Source organism: Mesocricetus auratus, unplaced genomic scaffold (assembly GCF_017639785.1).
Source record: "Mesocricetus auratus isolate SY011 unplaced genomic scaffold, BCM_Maur_2.0 Super-Scaffold_100014, whole genome shotgun sequence".
Classification (NCBI taxonomy): domain Eukaryota; kingdom Metazoa; phylum Chordata; class Mammalia; order Rodentia; family Cricetidae; genus Mesocricetus; species Mesocricetus auratus.
In genome coordinates, this window is record NW_024429197.1 from 23298938 (window position 1) to 23315664 (window position 16727).

The 16727-nt window shown below is 46.4% G+C and overlaps 1 protein-coding gene across 2 annotated transcripts; it reads left to right on the forward strand.

The window, feature by feature from the left end:
- The first annotated feature begins 1823 nt into the window (after window positions 1–1823).
- Mpl (MPL proto-oncogene, thrombopoietin receptor) lies at window positions 1824–12746 on the forward strand. 2 transcript variants are annotated; one of them, XM_040756805.1, is made up of 12 exons: window positions 1824–1902; window positions 2073–2205; window positions 2499–2677; window positions 3223–3521; window positions 3900–4062; window positions 4288–4414; window positions 6289–6473; window positions 6714–6856; window positions 8772–8931; window positions 9139–9235; window positions 11122–11209; window positions 11582–12746. In XM_040756805.1, the coding sequence occupies exons 1-12, from the start codon at window positions 1824–1826 to the stop codon at window positions 11831–11833; spliced, it is 1905 nt and encodes a 634-aa protein (XP_040612739.1). In that variant the 3' UTR covers window positions 11834–12746. The 2 variants fall into 2 exon arrangements, with proteins under 2 accessions (XP_040612739.1, XP_040612740.1); XM_040756806.1 differs by having other exon boundaries at window positions 3403–3521.
- Window positions 12747–16727: the final 3981 nt, after the last annotated feature.

A 16727-nucleotide genomic window follows, 5' to 3' on the forward strand; every position in this document is an offset into this window, starting at 1 on the left:
CTTCCTCCATTCCTTTCTTCCTTCCCTCCTTCTTTTCTCCCTTCTTTCCTTCCCTTCTTTCCTTCCTTCCTTCCATTCAAGACAGGGTCTCTCTATGTAGCCCTGATTGGCTTCAAATTTACTTATAGAACAGATTGATTGGTCTTCAACTCACAGAAATCCACCTGTTTCTGTCTCCCAAGTTGTGGAATTAGAGATGTGTACTACTACACCAGGCTTTCCTGACCCCGATAAAGTTTCTTTCACTATGTTGCCAAGGCTAGTCTCAAACTCATGGGCTCAAGTGATTCTCCCTCTTCAGTCTCCCAAGTAACTGGGATTATTGGCAAGCAACCACACAAAGCCTGGCCATTTGTTTGGCTTTTAGAGATAGGGTCTCCTTGGGCAGTCAAGACTGATCTGGAATTCCTTATGCAGTCTAGGCTGGCCTCAAACTCACAATCCTACTGCTTCCACCTTCTGTGAGTTGGACTTATAGGCATACATCACAGCTTGGGCATATTAAATATTATAGACACACAAGCAGAGAAGAAGCCAAATAAGCAGTTGGCTACCCAAATCTGGAGCCAAAGAGTGAAGTCATAGCTAACTTTGAAGTCAGTCATAAGCGTCTACCTCTTACCCAAATTCTGAGACAGTGTGAACACAGAAATCTGTGTGTGTCCCTTCTCACGTGACTTGATTGAGATTGGGTAGCTCTATATTTGGGAAGAGGATAGAGGGCACTTAGAATGTAACTTCTGACCTTTGTGACCTGGGAGCTAGTAGGACTAAGGGATGACTAACTGACTCAGTACAACTAACAAGGAAATAGTGCCAGAAAAAAAAGAGGACTGTAGAGAAACTCTGAAAGATTTATGTCTTCCCATGCCCAACTCCTAACATTCTGCTTGATAAAATTAATTTACTAGGAAGAAGAAAAGAAGGTGACACTGAAAGCACTCAGTTTGGGAGCCCCAATGGAGGGGAAGAGATTAATGTGGGTATTAACATAGTCACACAGGCTCCTCCCCTCCAATCCATCTCTGGCCTCAGTCAAGAACCAGAGCTTTCAGAACCAGTATAGGAAGCATCAGGAGAAGACCTGACTCCCATAAAGAGATCACATACCCTGCCCAATATGAAATGAAGTAGGCACATCCAAAGAACTGAGATGCAAGCATTCCTCATTCTGAGCAAGACAGACAGACAGAAATACTGAAGGCCATGCTTTCTAAGCTTCACTGTGTACTGAATCATCTGGAGATTTTGGTAAATGTAAGGTTTGTGTGAATAGGTCTAGGGAGGACCTGGGATTCTGCACTCCTGACCTCCCAAGAGTGTGACATGACCATTGAGCACTTGGGTTCTGAAGTGTGATCTTCTGAGCCTTCCATCTTACTGGGTAATGTGACCTTAAGTAACCTTTTAACCTTGCTGCATGCCAGCTTTCTCATCTTCCTGATGGAAACAAGACTGCTGTATGGACATTGAGTCAGCACTTGTAGCATGGTTAACACTGTTCTGATGGCCATATACTCTTCCACAGTAGTTCACACACCCACACGGTGTCTCCTTTTGATTCACAGGCAAATATATACCACCATGTCTCTACCAACAGAAGGCTCATGTCTTCTCTTTCAAATTCCTCTAACCTTTCTGCCCACTCCCCCTCCTCTGGCCCCTGGCCCCAGTGTGGTCTGAATGGGCCCCAGAGGGGCAGAGACAGGGACAGGACGTGGGGCTGTATCTGACAGGAACCTGAGGGGCTGGCCCGGGAGGGGATTGGGGCCCAGCTTCCTGAAGGGAGGATGGGCTAAGGCAGGCACACAGTGCCGGAGAAGATGCCCTCTTGGGCCCTCCTCATGGTCACCTCCTGCCTCCTCTTGCCTCCTCCAAACCAGGCACAAGTTACCAGTCAAGGTGAGGTGTACAGAGGGTGGAGATTATCTATGCTCAGGCCAAGGGAACCCTGGGAGGGGATGAAGAACCCTGGGAGGGGATATAGGGTAAGAGACTCCCACTGGTCCCCTACTCTGAGCCACAAACATGATTGAAAGAATCTAGAGCCCAACTCACCAACTGTTTCTCAGATGTCTTCTTGCTGGCCTTGGGCACAGAGCCCCTGAACTGCTTCTCCCAAACATTTGAGGACCTCACTTGCTTCTGGGATGAGGAAGAGGCAGCACCCAGTGGCACATACCAGCTGCTGTATGCCTACCCAGGGTAGGTTCTGGACTGAGCCCCAGCCCCATTTATCTGTCCCTATGTTTAGCTGAGTCACACTCTTAGTTTCCCTGTCTTTGGCCCTATCAGAGAATTACTCCAAATACATGCCCAATACATAACCACACTATAAATCGCCCACCTCAAGGCCCTTCAGAATTCCTAATCTCACCTACTGCAAGCAGTGAGAAGAAAATGACCATAATGGAGACAGAAATTGGGCATGGGTTCAACCTGGGTCATCAAGGATGAGCACGATATCTGTATCGGTAGAACCTCTCTTGTGCCAACAGAGAGAAGCCCCGTGCATGTCCCCTGCATTTCCAGAGTGTGGCTACCTTTGGAACCCGATACGTGTGCAGGTTTCCAGCCCAGGATGAAGTTCGCCTCTTCTTTCCGCTGCACCTCTGGCTGAAGAATGTGTTCCTCAACCAGACTTTGACCCAGCGGGTACTCTTTGTGGACAGTGTAGGTAAGGGCATCTCTGTCACACTGCCGCCCCATTTGTGCCTGCTAAAGCTCCCAGAATCAAGACTGCCTGTAGTCTTTCAGGGCACTGTGGGTACCCTTCTCTATCAGATTCCCAGAAGCATCTCAGAACCCCTTATTATTCCTCCAAGCCTTTGGCATCCAGAACTATATTTCTTCCATAAATCATTTCACACCAAGAATACCTTACTCCTCTCATTAGCATATACATTTACTCACGTATTCAACAGTCAGATCACCCAATGTGTGCCAGGTGACAAGGAGACAGACATGAAAAGAGGTCCCTGGCTTAAGACGCACAAATCTAACAAACCATTGCACCATAGTGAGCTCGTTGTTCTCAAGAGGATAGGAGAACAGGACAGGCAGCCTCCCTCCCCCGCCCGCTCCTCCTTGGAAATGGGAACCAGTGTCTTTCTTTTTAAATCCAGGGTTGCTCTATTCAGCCTTCAGCGCCCCTCTCTGCAGTCCATGGGTTGAACCATAGACGGGCACTCAGTGAGTTGATGTGCCTTGTCTTGCCCTCAGGCCTGCCAGCTCCCCCCAGTATCATCACGGCCAGGGGTGGGAGCCAACCGGGGGAGCTTCAGATCCACTGGAAGGCCCCCGCTCCTGAAATCAGTGATTTCCTGAGGCATGAACTCCGCTATGGCCCCACGGACCCCAGCAACTCCACTGGCCCCTCAGTCACTCAGCTGCTCTCCACAGAAACCTGCTGCCCTATGTTGTGGATGCTGAATCCAGTTCCTGCTCTTGACCAGACTCCATGTGTTCAGCCTACAGTACCCCAACACCATGGACCAATGAAAACCTTCCCAACTGGAGAAGTATTTTACCTTTCTACTCCTCCTTCTATTTCCTACCCCAACATGGAAAAGAAAAGTCATACTTAGGGGATCCTGGACTGGGTTGGTCTTTGAGGAGCCAGTGTAGACCCTGAGTAGCTTGAGTCTAGCAGTGTAGACTCAGGATCCCTATCTAGGGATCTCCCACATTGGAACATTCACACTAACATAATTGAAAGCTTTCAGATCTCCAAATTGAGACTTTGTAAAGATCCCTAAACACAACCCAAAATTTGTCAACACAGCCCCTGTTCTGTGTGTGTATCTATACAGCAAGGAGTAGAGTTTTGCATAGTGGTTCAAATACTAGGTATGTGGGCTATCTTAGCTGAGAAACAAGTCTAGGATTCTTCTCCCCAGGCTCCATCTCTGACAGTGAAGGGTGGACGCTGTCTCATCTCCGGGCTCCAGCCTGGCAGCTCCTACTGGCTCCAGCTACGCAGTCAACCGGATGGGGTCTCCCTTCGTGGCTCCTGGGGACCCTGGTCCTTTCCTGTGACTGTGGACCTTCCAAGAGATGCAGGTGGGTCAGTAAAGGAATGAAGAGATAGGGAAGGGGTTAAGAAAAATCTCCACGGAGGCTTAGGCTGGGAACCATGGTCATGGCTGTCACCTCAAACCTGTCATTGCACAGGACAACTATGTTCAGAAGAGAAGAAATAATAGGTGAGGATGTTCTGTTCTGTGTGTAGAGACAATGTAAGGACTCTCCTGCGTAAACACGCATGGCCCTCTCCTTTGACTGCAGTGGCAATTGGACTTCAGTGTTTTACCTTGGATCTAAAGAAGGTTGTCTGCCAGTGGCAGCATCAAGACCACACTAGCTCCAAAGGCTTCTTCCACCACAGCAGGACACGGTGCTGCCCCACAGACAGGTAAGACTTGAACTGTCGGCCGGGTGTTGGTGGCTCATGCCTTTAATCCAGCACTCTGGAGGCAGAGGCAGGAGGATCTCTGGTCTACAGAGAGAGTTCCAGGACAACCTCCAAAGCCATACAGAGAAACCCTGTCTCAAAAAAAAATAAAAAAAAGAAAAGACTTGAACTGTTGGTTGAGTCTGAACCTGCAGAAGGTCAGCACCGCTGCGGGTCCTCTTCACTCGCCTACATTATCCTCTCCAGGCCCTGTCTCTGTTCTTTCATTCTTCAATGAGTGTTTTTATTGTCCCACCCTCTCTTAATTTCTGCAGGGAATGGCTTAGTTCCTTCAGACTTAATCACCTCATCTGGATGCTTGAGACAGCCTAGCAGGCATGTCCAACATTGGTAGGGCACAAAGGCTGCATGTGGCCCAGGACAGCTATGACTGTGGCCCAACACAGTATCATAAACTTACTTTTATTAAAACATGCAGTTTTTTGTAACCCAGTTGTGTGGTGTCACGTTTGAACTTTATATGTAACACAAACTTTATGTGTACTATCAAAAGGTTGAACACCCTTGGCAATTCTATTCACCTTCAGTTTGTTCCCCATGATTGCAAGATATTTGTGAAACTGGTTGGTCATGACATCCTACTACTTATATATGTACTTCAATGTCCTGTGATCTGTGATCTAGTAAATCTGAACAAAACCCACCTCCCTGATCCTTCATCTTTTCTGAATTCAGTCTGTTACCATGTTGCTCATTTTACACACTAAGTGTGCCTATTATCTGCCCAAAGTTGTGCCGCTGCCATTGCCCTGTTACAATCCATCATATTGGGGAGATAGATTATCTGGTAAAGAGAGGGCTTGCCTGACATGCATAAGGTCCTGGGTTCAATTCCCAGTATGGGAAGATATCATCTCCCACTTGTTCTCTAAAAAGAGTTCTTCACACAGGAACTGGAGAGATCTAGAAGTTTGGAAATGAACAGAACACCCCCTGCTTGAAAACCCTTAATAAGTTCCCACTAATCTTAATGAAATCTACTGTAGTGTCGTAAGTTTTAGAATGCCCGACTGTTACACATGACTTCACAGATTTTCATAACGTGGAGGTGTAATCCATGTGTGCATTAAGGTGACAAAATCAAATCGGAGCCAGGGGTAGAAACGCATGCCTTTAATCCCAGCACTGGGGAGGCAGAGGCAGGTGGATCCCTGGTTTACAGAATGAATTTCAGGACAGCCAAGGTTACACAGTGAAAACCCGTCTTAAAAGGCAAAAAATAAGTTTAAGAAAACAAAAATAAAGAGAATTTTCCCCCATAGCACAATACTACTCCCTTTATGTCTGCACAGCATGTGCCTGGAATAAGTTGTTCCTCTACCTAACCTATTTATAGCCTCAGTGTAAACCCTATCTCTGCCAGGAAGCATTCCTTGACCCTCCCTCCCAGCTAGCAACTCTGCTATGATCTCTCCAGTCAACCTGTGCTCAACGCAGAAAAATATGGCCCTTGTTTTTTGTATTTGCCCATTGACGTGAGGGCTCCTTCAAGATTTTGTTTTGTTTTGTTTGTTTTTCAAGACAGGGTTTCTCTGTGTAACAGCTCTGGCTGTCCTGGAACTAGCTCAGTAGGCCAGGCTGATACTGAACTCACAGAGATTCGCCTGCCTCTGCCTCCCGAGTGTCTGCCCTTTACTCAAGAGAAAGAGACTAGACCTCATGAAATAAAGGCAGAGAGAGTCCTAGAGGCCCGAAGCACAGAGGGAGGACTTCACTTACAACCCATGCAGGTCACAGTGCCTGTGTGTTGGGAAGACTGAGGAGTGGTATCTGGGGCGAGCCTGCTTTAATGACTCTCTTGAGTTGATTTTTAGGGATCCCACCTGGGAAAAATGTGAAGAGGAAGAGGAAACAGGCCCAGGGTCACAGTCTGCTCTCTTCTCCCGATGTCACTTCCCGTCACAAAATGACAGTGTTATTCACATCCTTGTAGAGGTGACCACAGCTCAAGGTGACATTCACAGCTACCTGGGCTCACCTTTCTGGATCCACCAGGCTGGTAAGAACCTTCCTTCCTGTATTCACATACGATTCCCACCTTCACCAAATCTGATAGGCTAAGACTTGAACTCTATAGACTATGTTCTTCCATCTTTGCTTGTGTCTTTATTGTTATTATTATTATTATTATTATTATTATTATTATTATGTCAGCTCTGACATTTCTGACCCATGGCCCTGATGACATGATTCCTAATGCACGAAAGGGCTTAGCCGTTCCTGTTGAAACCCCCTGCAGTGCTCCTCCCCACCCCAAGTCTGCACTGGAGGGAGGTCTCCAGTGGGAGGCTGGAATTGGAGTGGCAGCACCAGTCATCCTGGGCAGCACAAGAGACCTGCTACCAGCTCCGATACACTGGAGAAGGCCATGAGGACTGGAAGGTACCATAAAGTAACAGACGCCGCTGCACATGGCATTCCCCATGCCAACACTGCCTCTGTCTCAGTATCTAGACATGTACACCTGTGCTTATCTGATTCAACTGGTATCTAAATCCCTCTTGGGCATGTGGCACCATGGGCTACTCCATTCATACAGTTCTCTCTCTGTGCTGGAGATGTATCTCAGTGGCACAGCATGCAAGCAGCCCTAGTTCCATCCCAGAGCCATTAAATTAATTTTTTTCCTTTGCCTGTGAGATAGCAGCTTCCCTCATCTCCTACCTACCTCTCTCGTTGAGTTTTATCTCTTCTTCCCTGGCTCCTCCTTCCCAACTCTTTCGTGAGATGTTGTTCTTACTAGCATCCCATGCAAAACACTCTCTCCTTGATAAATACATCTGCTCTGCCTAGGTGAGTAGTTCAGCCCTACGGTTTTAAGGACTATACACTAACTACACATTAACAACCCCAATTTTATCATTCTAGAGGCCACACTGAAAGAGGGCTAAGCTCCACATGCAAATTACCTAAATTTTTGAAGTCTCCTTAGTGAGATGGGGAGAAAGCTACCTGCCTTAGAGTTGGGTAAAAATTAAGTATAAGGGCTGGAGAGATGGCTCAGAAGTTAGCAGTACTTGTTTCTGCAGAGAACCCAGGGTCAGTTCCCAGCACCCACACAGTAGTTTACAACCATCCCTAACTCCAGTTTCTCCTCAGGGAATTTGAGAACATCAGGTACACATCTGATGCACATACCAAGACAAAACATTCATACACATAAATCTAAATTTTAATATGTAAATTCCAGACATACAGAAAGGTACCCCATACACAAAAATTGTTGTATTATCAGTTAACGTGTACATATATACATGTACATGTATATTTTCCTATCGGACAACTCTGGTAAACAGCTTCGTCCCCAGAAGATCAGATGCAATGTAGCCAAAGCTAAATTCATTTTCCTCCTCAGTTGTACTGTTTTTACCAGATATAGCTCATATACAATAATATACACAAACCTTGAGTGAGTATAGCATCAATTTTCATGTATATGCCATACATGTAGCCAAATTGTCAATTACCCAGATCTACATATAGCATTCACAAAACTCCATTAAATCCTTATGCCTCCTACAGTCGCCCTGCATAGTAACCAAAGCTGACCACTATCTTGGCATTACTCCTTTGACTGTACTTAAACTTTATAAAGTTTATATGCTATTTTTATTTTCAAGCTTATTTCTTTCATCTCTTTGACAGTGGCTCTGCCTCTTATCCAAGACCTGAACCCAGAAGCATCCTTAATTCCTCCTTTCACTTTCCCTTCTCCTATTTATCAACGAGTAATTTGAACAAAGTATTAAACCCTCCTCACTTCTAGCTTTCCCTTTGACCAATCGTACTTTTGGCACACTAAACTAGGCAGTATTAATTGTTTCATTGTGCTCCCATGATGCCTTGCACTAATTGATTATCTGCCTAATTCTTCAGATGAAACTGTTCCATTTACTTTTGTCTCTAGCGTCTAGCTCAATGCTTGGCATATCCTAAGCAACTCAAATGTTTGCTAAGTGTATAGTAGTATCCCTGCTTGCACAAAATAGTGTTTGTAGCCCCAGAACCTAGCGCAAATCTAGCGTCCTTTGCGCTATAGTACTTGTGGTATGGTCTATGGCTCTGAGGGTTCTCGAGCTTGTATCCAAGGCCTGACCAGTAGGGATGGTGAGCGCCTGTAGCCGGGTCCCCACATCTTGTGGCAGAATACACAGCTTTATAAATTCCGGGGTTCGTTCCCAGGCGTGATCTCAGGCAGGGCTTTCGATCCTGCACACCTCTGCCGATGAGGCTCTTTGTGCAGATCCCGGACCGCTCCAAACTGGGTGCTCAGACCCCTCCACGCTTTTCCTCGCAGGTGCTGGAGCCATCTCTCGGGGCCCAGGGAGGGACCCTGGAGTTGCGCCCCCGAGCTCGCTACAGCTTACAGCTGCGCGCCAGGCTCAACGGCCCCACTTACCAAGGACCCTGGAGCGCCTGGTCCCCCCCAGCTAGGGTGGACACCGGCTCCGAGACTGGTGAGGATGGGCAGGGCCGAAGCCGGTCAACGCTGCCTAAAGGGCGTGGTTTTGTTATGGGAGGGACGATGGGCGGGCCTCGGAGCCCCCTGTGTCTCAGTGCTTTGTTGGGTGCTTGGAAGACTGAGGGTGGAGCCAGGGCTGGGGTCGGCACGCCCCCGGGCGGGGCCGAGGATCGGCTGAAGTCATAAGCTTTTCGCCTCCTAGCTTGGATCTCCTTGGTGACCGCTCTGTTCCTGGTACTGTGCCTCAGTGTCCTCCTCGGCCTGCTGCTGCTGAAGTGGCAGTTTCCTGCGCACTACAGGTACCGCCCCAGCCAAGAGGGTGATGGGGTGTGGTCTCTGCAAGGCCAGTGGCCTCTGAACAAGTATTCCAGGGTCCATGGAACATCCACACCTACCACTTCAGCTGCTTCCTGCACTCCTCTGGGAGTGGCACCTTCTCCTGACACTCTAGCCTGCCCACTTGGTGGACACCTCCAACAGCCCCACCTCCTGGATGCTCACTTAGCACAAATCAGAATTCTTGCGTGCGCATCTTCCCATCCCCACCCCATCCAATTGACCTTGAGGTCTGGTCATCCCACCTCAGGAAAGGCTCGAACAATGCTCTCTTTCTCTGGCCCCGCACATTACCTGACTCATTGAAACAGTGCTTCTCTCCTCTTCCTCACAAACGTGTCTAAAAGCATGTAAAACCATGGTGACCTGCCTAACTCCTTCAGTAGCTCCCCAGAATAGAATCCAGCAAGGCTCTAAGTTCATTCCACAGTCGTTTATGCTGTATAAGAAGCCTTGCCAAAGCCCTGACGTATCCACAGTTAGGTTGTTTTATTGCTCAATGCCCTTGCACACAATGGTCCTGCTGCCTGGAATATCCTCTTTGACTGACTACCCGCTTTAAATGCCTTTCTTCACTAACTCTTACCCTTTCCTGACCTCCCCTCATGGGCTGCTCCTTTGTGCTCCCATGGTGTTTCCCTGCATTCATTATGTTTTGGTGTAAGTGTTGAACCCAGGGCTCACACATGCTAAGCACGTGCTTTGTCCTTGTCCTATACTCACAGCCCAGCCTTTATTTCTTTACATGTCTTCCCCACCATACCTTACTTGGTCATTTGTAAATCCTCAGCATGGTGCCTGCCAAGTAGAAGGCCCTTAAATAAATGTCATAATGAATGACTCATTTATGTGAGGGCTGAGGAGAAATTATAAACCTAAAGATAAAATCCGTACCACCTCAGTCATTCAGTTGGTATTATCTGCTGATTCTTTTTATTCCTGGACTCCAGACCTCACTTTGAATGCGCCTTTTTTTTTTTTTTTGACAGGATCTTACTTGTATCCCAGGCTGTCCTGGAACTGACTATATAGTCCAGGGCAACCTCAAGCTCATTGCAATCCTTGTACCTCAACTCACCCCCCCTCAACCCTGCCCCACCCTGAGTCATAGGATTACAGGCATGAACCATCATGCCTGACTTTCTTTGAACTTTTAATCTGCCTTTATGTAAGAGCAAACTGGAATGGAGCCTCTATTCAAGGTAGCCATATCTGACACGCAAAAAAATAAAAAAATAAAAAATGTGGAGAAGAGGAAGTAGTATTGCTAACAGGCATTCAGGGTTATTTTCTGAGATCAGAAAGCTTGTTCTCCTCCCAGGAGATGGGGGTGAAGGTCATGGAAAATGCAGACACCTTTGGCTGAAGCACTTTAACATGAAAATCCGGGGCCACAGAGTTGGATGTTTCCCCAATACACCTTGATTTGTACTCTTCCCAGACCATCTTCCGCAGTAGCATAGTAATAAGCTCTGCTGTTTTTCTTCCTTCAGTCTTGCAATTTCTTAAGCACCAACTGTGGGCTCAAGGCTGGGGATAGAGAAGTAGAAACAGGCAGTCTTCAAGCTCTCACAAAGCCTGTGTTCTGGTGGAGTGAGACAAGAACAAATGGACATAGCAATACAATGAATATTCAGTGAATAAAAAGCAACAGACCTGAAATACAGGATGATGGGGAAGGAAGGTGGCACTCTTGTGGGCATTGCTCAGAGAAGGCCAGCATGCTTTGACTATGCCCCTGACTCTTGGAACTTACCTCTGTCTCACTGCCTCCCCCGCTGTCCCACTTCGGTGGCCCTCTCATCACTCCCAATTCGATGTCATATTCCTCTCTCTCCTTCTCTGATAGAAGACTGAGGCATGCTGTGTGGCCCTCCCTTCCAGACCTACACCGGGTCCTAGGCCAGTACCTAAGAGACACTGCAGCCCTAAGTCCTGTGAGTACACCCCACCCCTCCCCTCCCCCAGTCACTCCACCACCAATGACTCTTGTTCCCACAATGCAACTTGTTCATGGTCTTCGCCTAGACATTTACTATCCCTAGGTGTTACTCCTTAGCCTAATTATTATTATACAATCCAGCAACTCAGCTCTTCTGGTTTTGCTTTTTGTTTTGTTTTGTTTTGTTGAGATAGGGTCTCTCTGTGTGGCCCTGGGTCTCCCAGAACTTGATATTTAGACCAAGCTAGCCTCAAACTCACAGAGATCCTTCTGCCTCTGCCTCCAGCCCTCCCCTTTGTAAATGTGCTGGGATTAAAGGCCTGCGCCATGTTTGGTTAAACTAGCTCCTTTTGCTCATCTCTCTCAGCCTAAAGCCACAGTTACTAATACCTGTGAAGAAGTGGAACCCAGCCTCCTGGAAATCCTACCTAAGTCCTCAGAGAGGACGCCTTTGCCCTTGTGTCCCTCCCAGCCTCAGATGGACTACCGAGGACTGCAGCCTTGCCTGAGAACCATGCCCCTGACTATGTGTCCACCCGTGGCTGAACCGGAGTCCTGCTGCACCACCCATATTGCCAACCATTCCTACCTGCCACTAAGCTATTGGCAGCAGCCCTGAAAACAGCCTCTTGCTACCACAGATCTAGGGCTCCCGACATACTACCTTGTCCATCCTTAACACCAACACCATCCATTCTGTTTACCCATCTCCTTGGGCTCTATAACACTGATCTTTCTATACGGCCATTGACAAATCCAGAGACCATTTCCACAGCCACTATATAAGGCTCCACTGCCTTTTTTTTTCTTGAGACACGGTTTTATTATATAGTCCTGATGGTCTATAACTATATAGAAAAAAACTGGCCCCAAACTCACAGAGATCTGCCTGCTGGAACTAAAGTTTCCAAGCCCTGCAATCCCTCTTTGGGGAAAAAGTTTCTACTTCCCCATCTCCTATTGACCCTTTATGCTGCTAATGAAACTGCAGACCAAGTTCACTTCAAGCCTTTTAATTATGAGATCCATAGGGTCTTGTTAATCATCTATTTATTTGATCTGTCAGCATTTTCCTCCTCCCTGGTTCTGCTCCTGCCTCTCTGAGCATACCAGCAGTAGAACCAACTCTGGAGTTAGATAGAACCAGGTTGTATGCCTACCTTTCACACCTGCTAGCTATGCAAACTTAAGCAAATAGCGGAAAGCCTTTGAGCCCTTCCCTCTCATCTACAGAACATGGACAATAGCCACATTGGGAAAGATATATGTTTAATGTACCTCAACTAGCATCCTAGTTATTTCTTCTCAATATCCTATTCTGGCCTTTATTATATGATGACCATTAGAAAGTTTGTCTCCAGCCCACATTTCTACTATAGCACCCATCAGGTTTTGTGTGACTTTTTACATATATATTTCTTGCTACTGAATAGTGAGCCATGAGGGCAAGGATTTGTTCTTTTCCCTGGCACCTTGAATACTGTTTGGAGCATGATAGGTAATAGACCTTCAATAAATGTTATCTAAATTAATGAAATCTTTCTGAATGATGTTGTCTTAATTCCATGCCAACTTGCTTCATATTTAAAGTCATTTCTATACAATGGTAAATAAACTCAAACCACTAAAGCTTCGGATTCCTCTAAGCCATTCATTTCTCAATCAACTATTATCATGTTTGGGTCTTTGCTAGCTCCAAATATATCCAATTTGTTAGTCAGGATCTTGGCAGAGACAGATAGACAAATTGGGTAATTTGGCAAGCTTATTTAATCTTGGGTTTGTTGTTTTTTTTTTTCAAAACAGGGTTTTCTGTGTAGCTTTGGAGCCTATCTTGGAACTCTCTCTGTAGAACAGGCTGGCCTCAAAATCACATCTGCCTACCTCTGCCTCCTGAGTTCTGGAATCAAAATCATGCACCAGATTTACTTTTTGGTTTTTTTGTGTTTTTTGTTGTTGTTGTTGTTGTTGTTTTGTTTTTGCTTTTTGGTTTTGTGTTTTCAAGACAGGTTTCTCTATGTAACAACCCTGACTGTCCTGAAACTCAATTTGTAGACCAGGCTGGATTGGAGATTCCTACTTCTGCCTCCCCAAAGCTGGGATTAAAAGTGTGTGCCACCACTCCCAGTCAATTTGACAAGCTTAATACAAGAGAACCATCAAGGAATAGTCCCTTGTACCATGGGGCTAATAACAACGCTGGCACCACCCTAGACATCAGATCGAGAGGGAATAACTACAAGACCAGTCTGCCTTTGGTAGGAGGAAGCAGAGGAGTAAAGAGTTCAAACGCTTAGTTTTGATTCTCTTGGAATAGAGATTCGTTGCAAGTGGCAGGGGGATGAATTATGAATATACTGTATTCCACCGTTTGCCACAACTTCATCCTTTTCTACCTTGATCCACAGAGCTGTTTCACAGAGTATGTATCGGATGATTTCCCAGAGCTTTGGTCTCTGTCTGGGTTCTATGGAAGGATATTGGTAAATTGTATCCCCTGTCTCCAAAATCCAGATATTGAAGTTTCAAACCTAAGTATCTCAAATGTGATTTTTTTTCAAACATGCTTATTACACACAAAATTAGTTAAAAATTAGTCAGTATGGTTGGTACTCTGGGTGGGGAGGAATTTAGACATAGTGAAAGGAGAAAGTTGAGAGAAAATGGCAAGAACTCCAAAAAACACCATCAAATCACCAGAAGCCAGGAGAGACGCAAGACAGATTCTTCCTCAGAGTCCTCCAAAGAAACCATTCCTGCCAACATTTTGGCCTGGCACTTCTAGCCTCAGAAGTGTGAGGTATTAAGTCATCTAAGACTTATTTGTAGTAGTCTGTTATGGAAATTGTAGCACACTCAGAGGCTGGGCTGAGCCTGCAGACTTCACAGTCTGCCTTGTTTTCTGCAGTCTCTTTTATTTTATTTTATTTTATTTTTTTTGGTTTTTCGAGACAGGGTTTCTCTGTGGCTTTGGAGGCTGTCCTGGAACTCACTTGGTAATCCAGGCTGGTCTCGAACTCACAGAGATCCACCTGCCTCTGCCTCCCGAGTGCTGGGATTAAAGGTGTGCGCCACCAACGCCCAGCCTGCAGTCTCTTTTAAACAGACCCCAAGCACTCGCTTCCCTTCCCTTCTCCCCAGAATCTCCAGTGGCTTGCTTCTCAAGTGGCCATACCTTTCCCTCAACTAGTTTATATCATAATTGTAAGGTTCATGGGTTTGTTTGTTTTTTGTTTTGTTTTGTTTTGTTTTTTCAAGAAAGGCTCTCTCTGTGTAGCCCTGGCTGTCCCAGAATTCACTCTGTAGACCAGGCTGGCCTCCAACTCACAGAGATCTGCCTGCCTCTGCCTCCTGAGTCCTGGGATTAAATGCATGCATCACCTCCCGGTTTAGGCCACCTTTTCTACGTTTTTTGAGGTTCAGGAACTCACCATTCGGAACTTTAGGGCATTAAATCTCTAGTTTTCCATGGTAATTAGAAAGAGAAAAACAAGTGCTTTAGAGCTAGAAACAACAGTGAGCTTAGACTAACAGCTGAAGATTCTTCTGCCATCATCAGGGTGACCTTAGCCTATGGACCAAACTGTCTTTTCTGACTCCTTCGTTTGGGCAGCATGTTGCTGGGATTGCAAAGGGGTGTCTTTGTTAACATCTCTTACTTCATTCTCACTTAATTTCTTTCCCTTTGTTTTTTGGAGACAGAGTCTATTACCTAACCCTACCTGTCCTGGAACTCACAGAGAGCCACCTGTCTCTGCTTCTAAGTGCTGGGATTCACGTGTAAAAGGTATGTGCCACCATGCCTGACTCTCTGGCCTAATTTTTTATATATAAAATAAAGACAGTTTATTTATCTGCCTTAAGAGCTCAGAGTATTTGCCAGATGTGGGGGCACATGCCTTTAATCCCAGTACTCCAGAGGCAGAGGCATCTGAATTTGATACCAGCCTGGTTTAGAGTGAGTTACAGGACAGTCAAGGCTACAAAGAACCTTGTGTGGGGGAAGTGGGGAAATGGGAGTCCAAGGCCATTCTTAGCTACATGGAGTTCAAGGCCACCCTGGGATATATGATAACATGGTTTCCAAAAAAAAGTATGTAAACTGCTTTAATGCAACAATTAGCAGATGCTCAATCAGTGGCATTCATTATTATTTGTATTAATGCTGTTTTACCTCTGAGCATATCCATTCATTAGAGCCCTGAACTAATTGGAAGCCAGACTTGGATCCTGGATTTTTTTTTTTTTTGGTTTTTCGAGACAGGGTTTCTCTGTGGCTTTGGAGGCTGTCCTGGAACTCGCTTGGTAGTCCAGGCTGGTCTCGAACTCACAGAGATTCGCCTGCCTCTGCCTCCCGAGTGCTGGGATTAAAGGCGTGCGCCACCAACGCCCGGCTGGATCCTGGATTTTTTGTTTGGTTTTAGAGACAGGGTTTCCTGTGTTGCTCTGACTGTCCTGGAACTAGCTCTGTAGACCAGGCTGGCCTCCAACTCACAGAGATCTGTCTGCCTCTGCCTCCCAGGTGCTGGGATTATAGGCGTGTTCCACCACTGCCTAGCCTGGATTTTTTTTTTTTTTGGTTTTTACGAGAGAGGGTTTCTCTGTATTGTTTTGGAGGCTGTCGGTCCAGCCTGGCCTCAAACTCACAGAGATCCGACTGCCTCTGCCTCCCGAGTGATGGGATTAAAGGCGTGCGCCACCACTGCCCAGCTTAGCCTGGATTTTTTAAAATATTTTTTTTAGATTATTACTGGAGGAAAGAGATGCACGATGGCATGGGTTTGGAGATCTGAAGACATCTTTTTTAAAATGTGTATAGGTGTTTTGTCTGCATGGATGTTTGTGCACCTCGTGCATGCCTGTGCTGGTGGAGGCCAGAAGAGGACATTGCATCCCCTGGGACTAGAGTTATAGATGGTTGTGAACTGCTATATGGGTGCTGGGAACTGAAACCTGGGTCCTCTGGAAGAGCACTCAATGTTCTTATCAGCTAAGCCATCTCTCTAGTCTCCCTCCTCCCTTAAAAGATTTTATTTTTATGCATGTGTGTGTCTGTGTGTCTACATGAGTATATGCCACCTGTGAGCTGAGTTCCCATGGAGCCCAGAAGAGCGAGGTGGATGCTCTGGAGCTGGAGTTACAGGAAGTTGTGTGCTGCTTGACAAACCAAATTCTGGTGGTATGGAAGAGCAGCAAAGTAGCTCTTAGTCCCTGAGCCACCTCTCCAGGTCCCAGATCTGGATTCTTGCCAACCTCTTTTCATGTCCTTGGGCAAATTCCTTGCCTTGGGCCTTAGTTTTTATATCAACATAACCTGGTTCTGAACCAGGTGTGGTGGCACACGCCTTAAATCCAGGGAATCTGAGTTCCAGGCCTGGATTGCATAGTGAGACCCTGGTCTCAAACAAACGAAATGGTTGTTGCTCACTGGCAGGTAGCATGCAACCCAAGTAAGACAGAATCTCTAAGATTCTCAAGAATCCAAAGCCTCACGAGAGTCAGCCATAGGATGT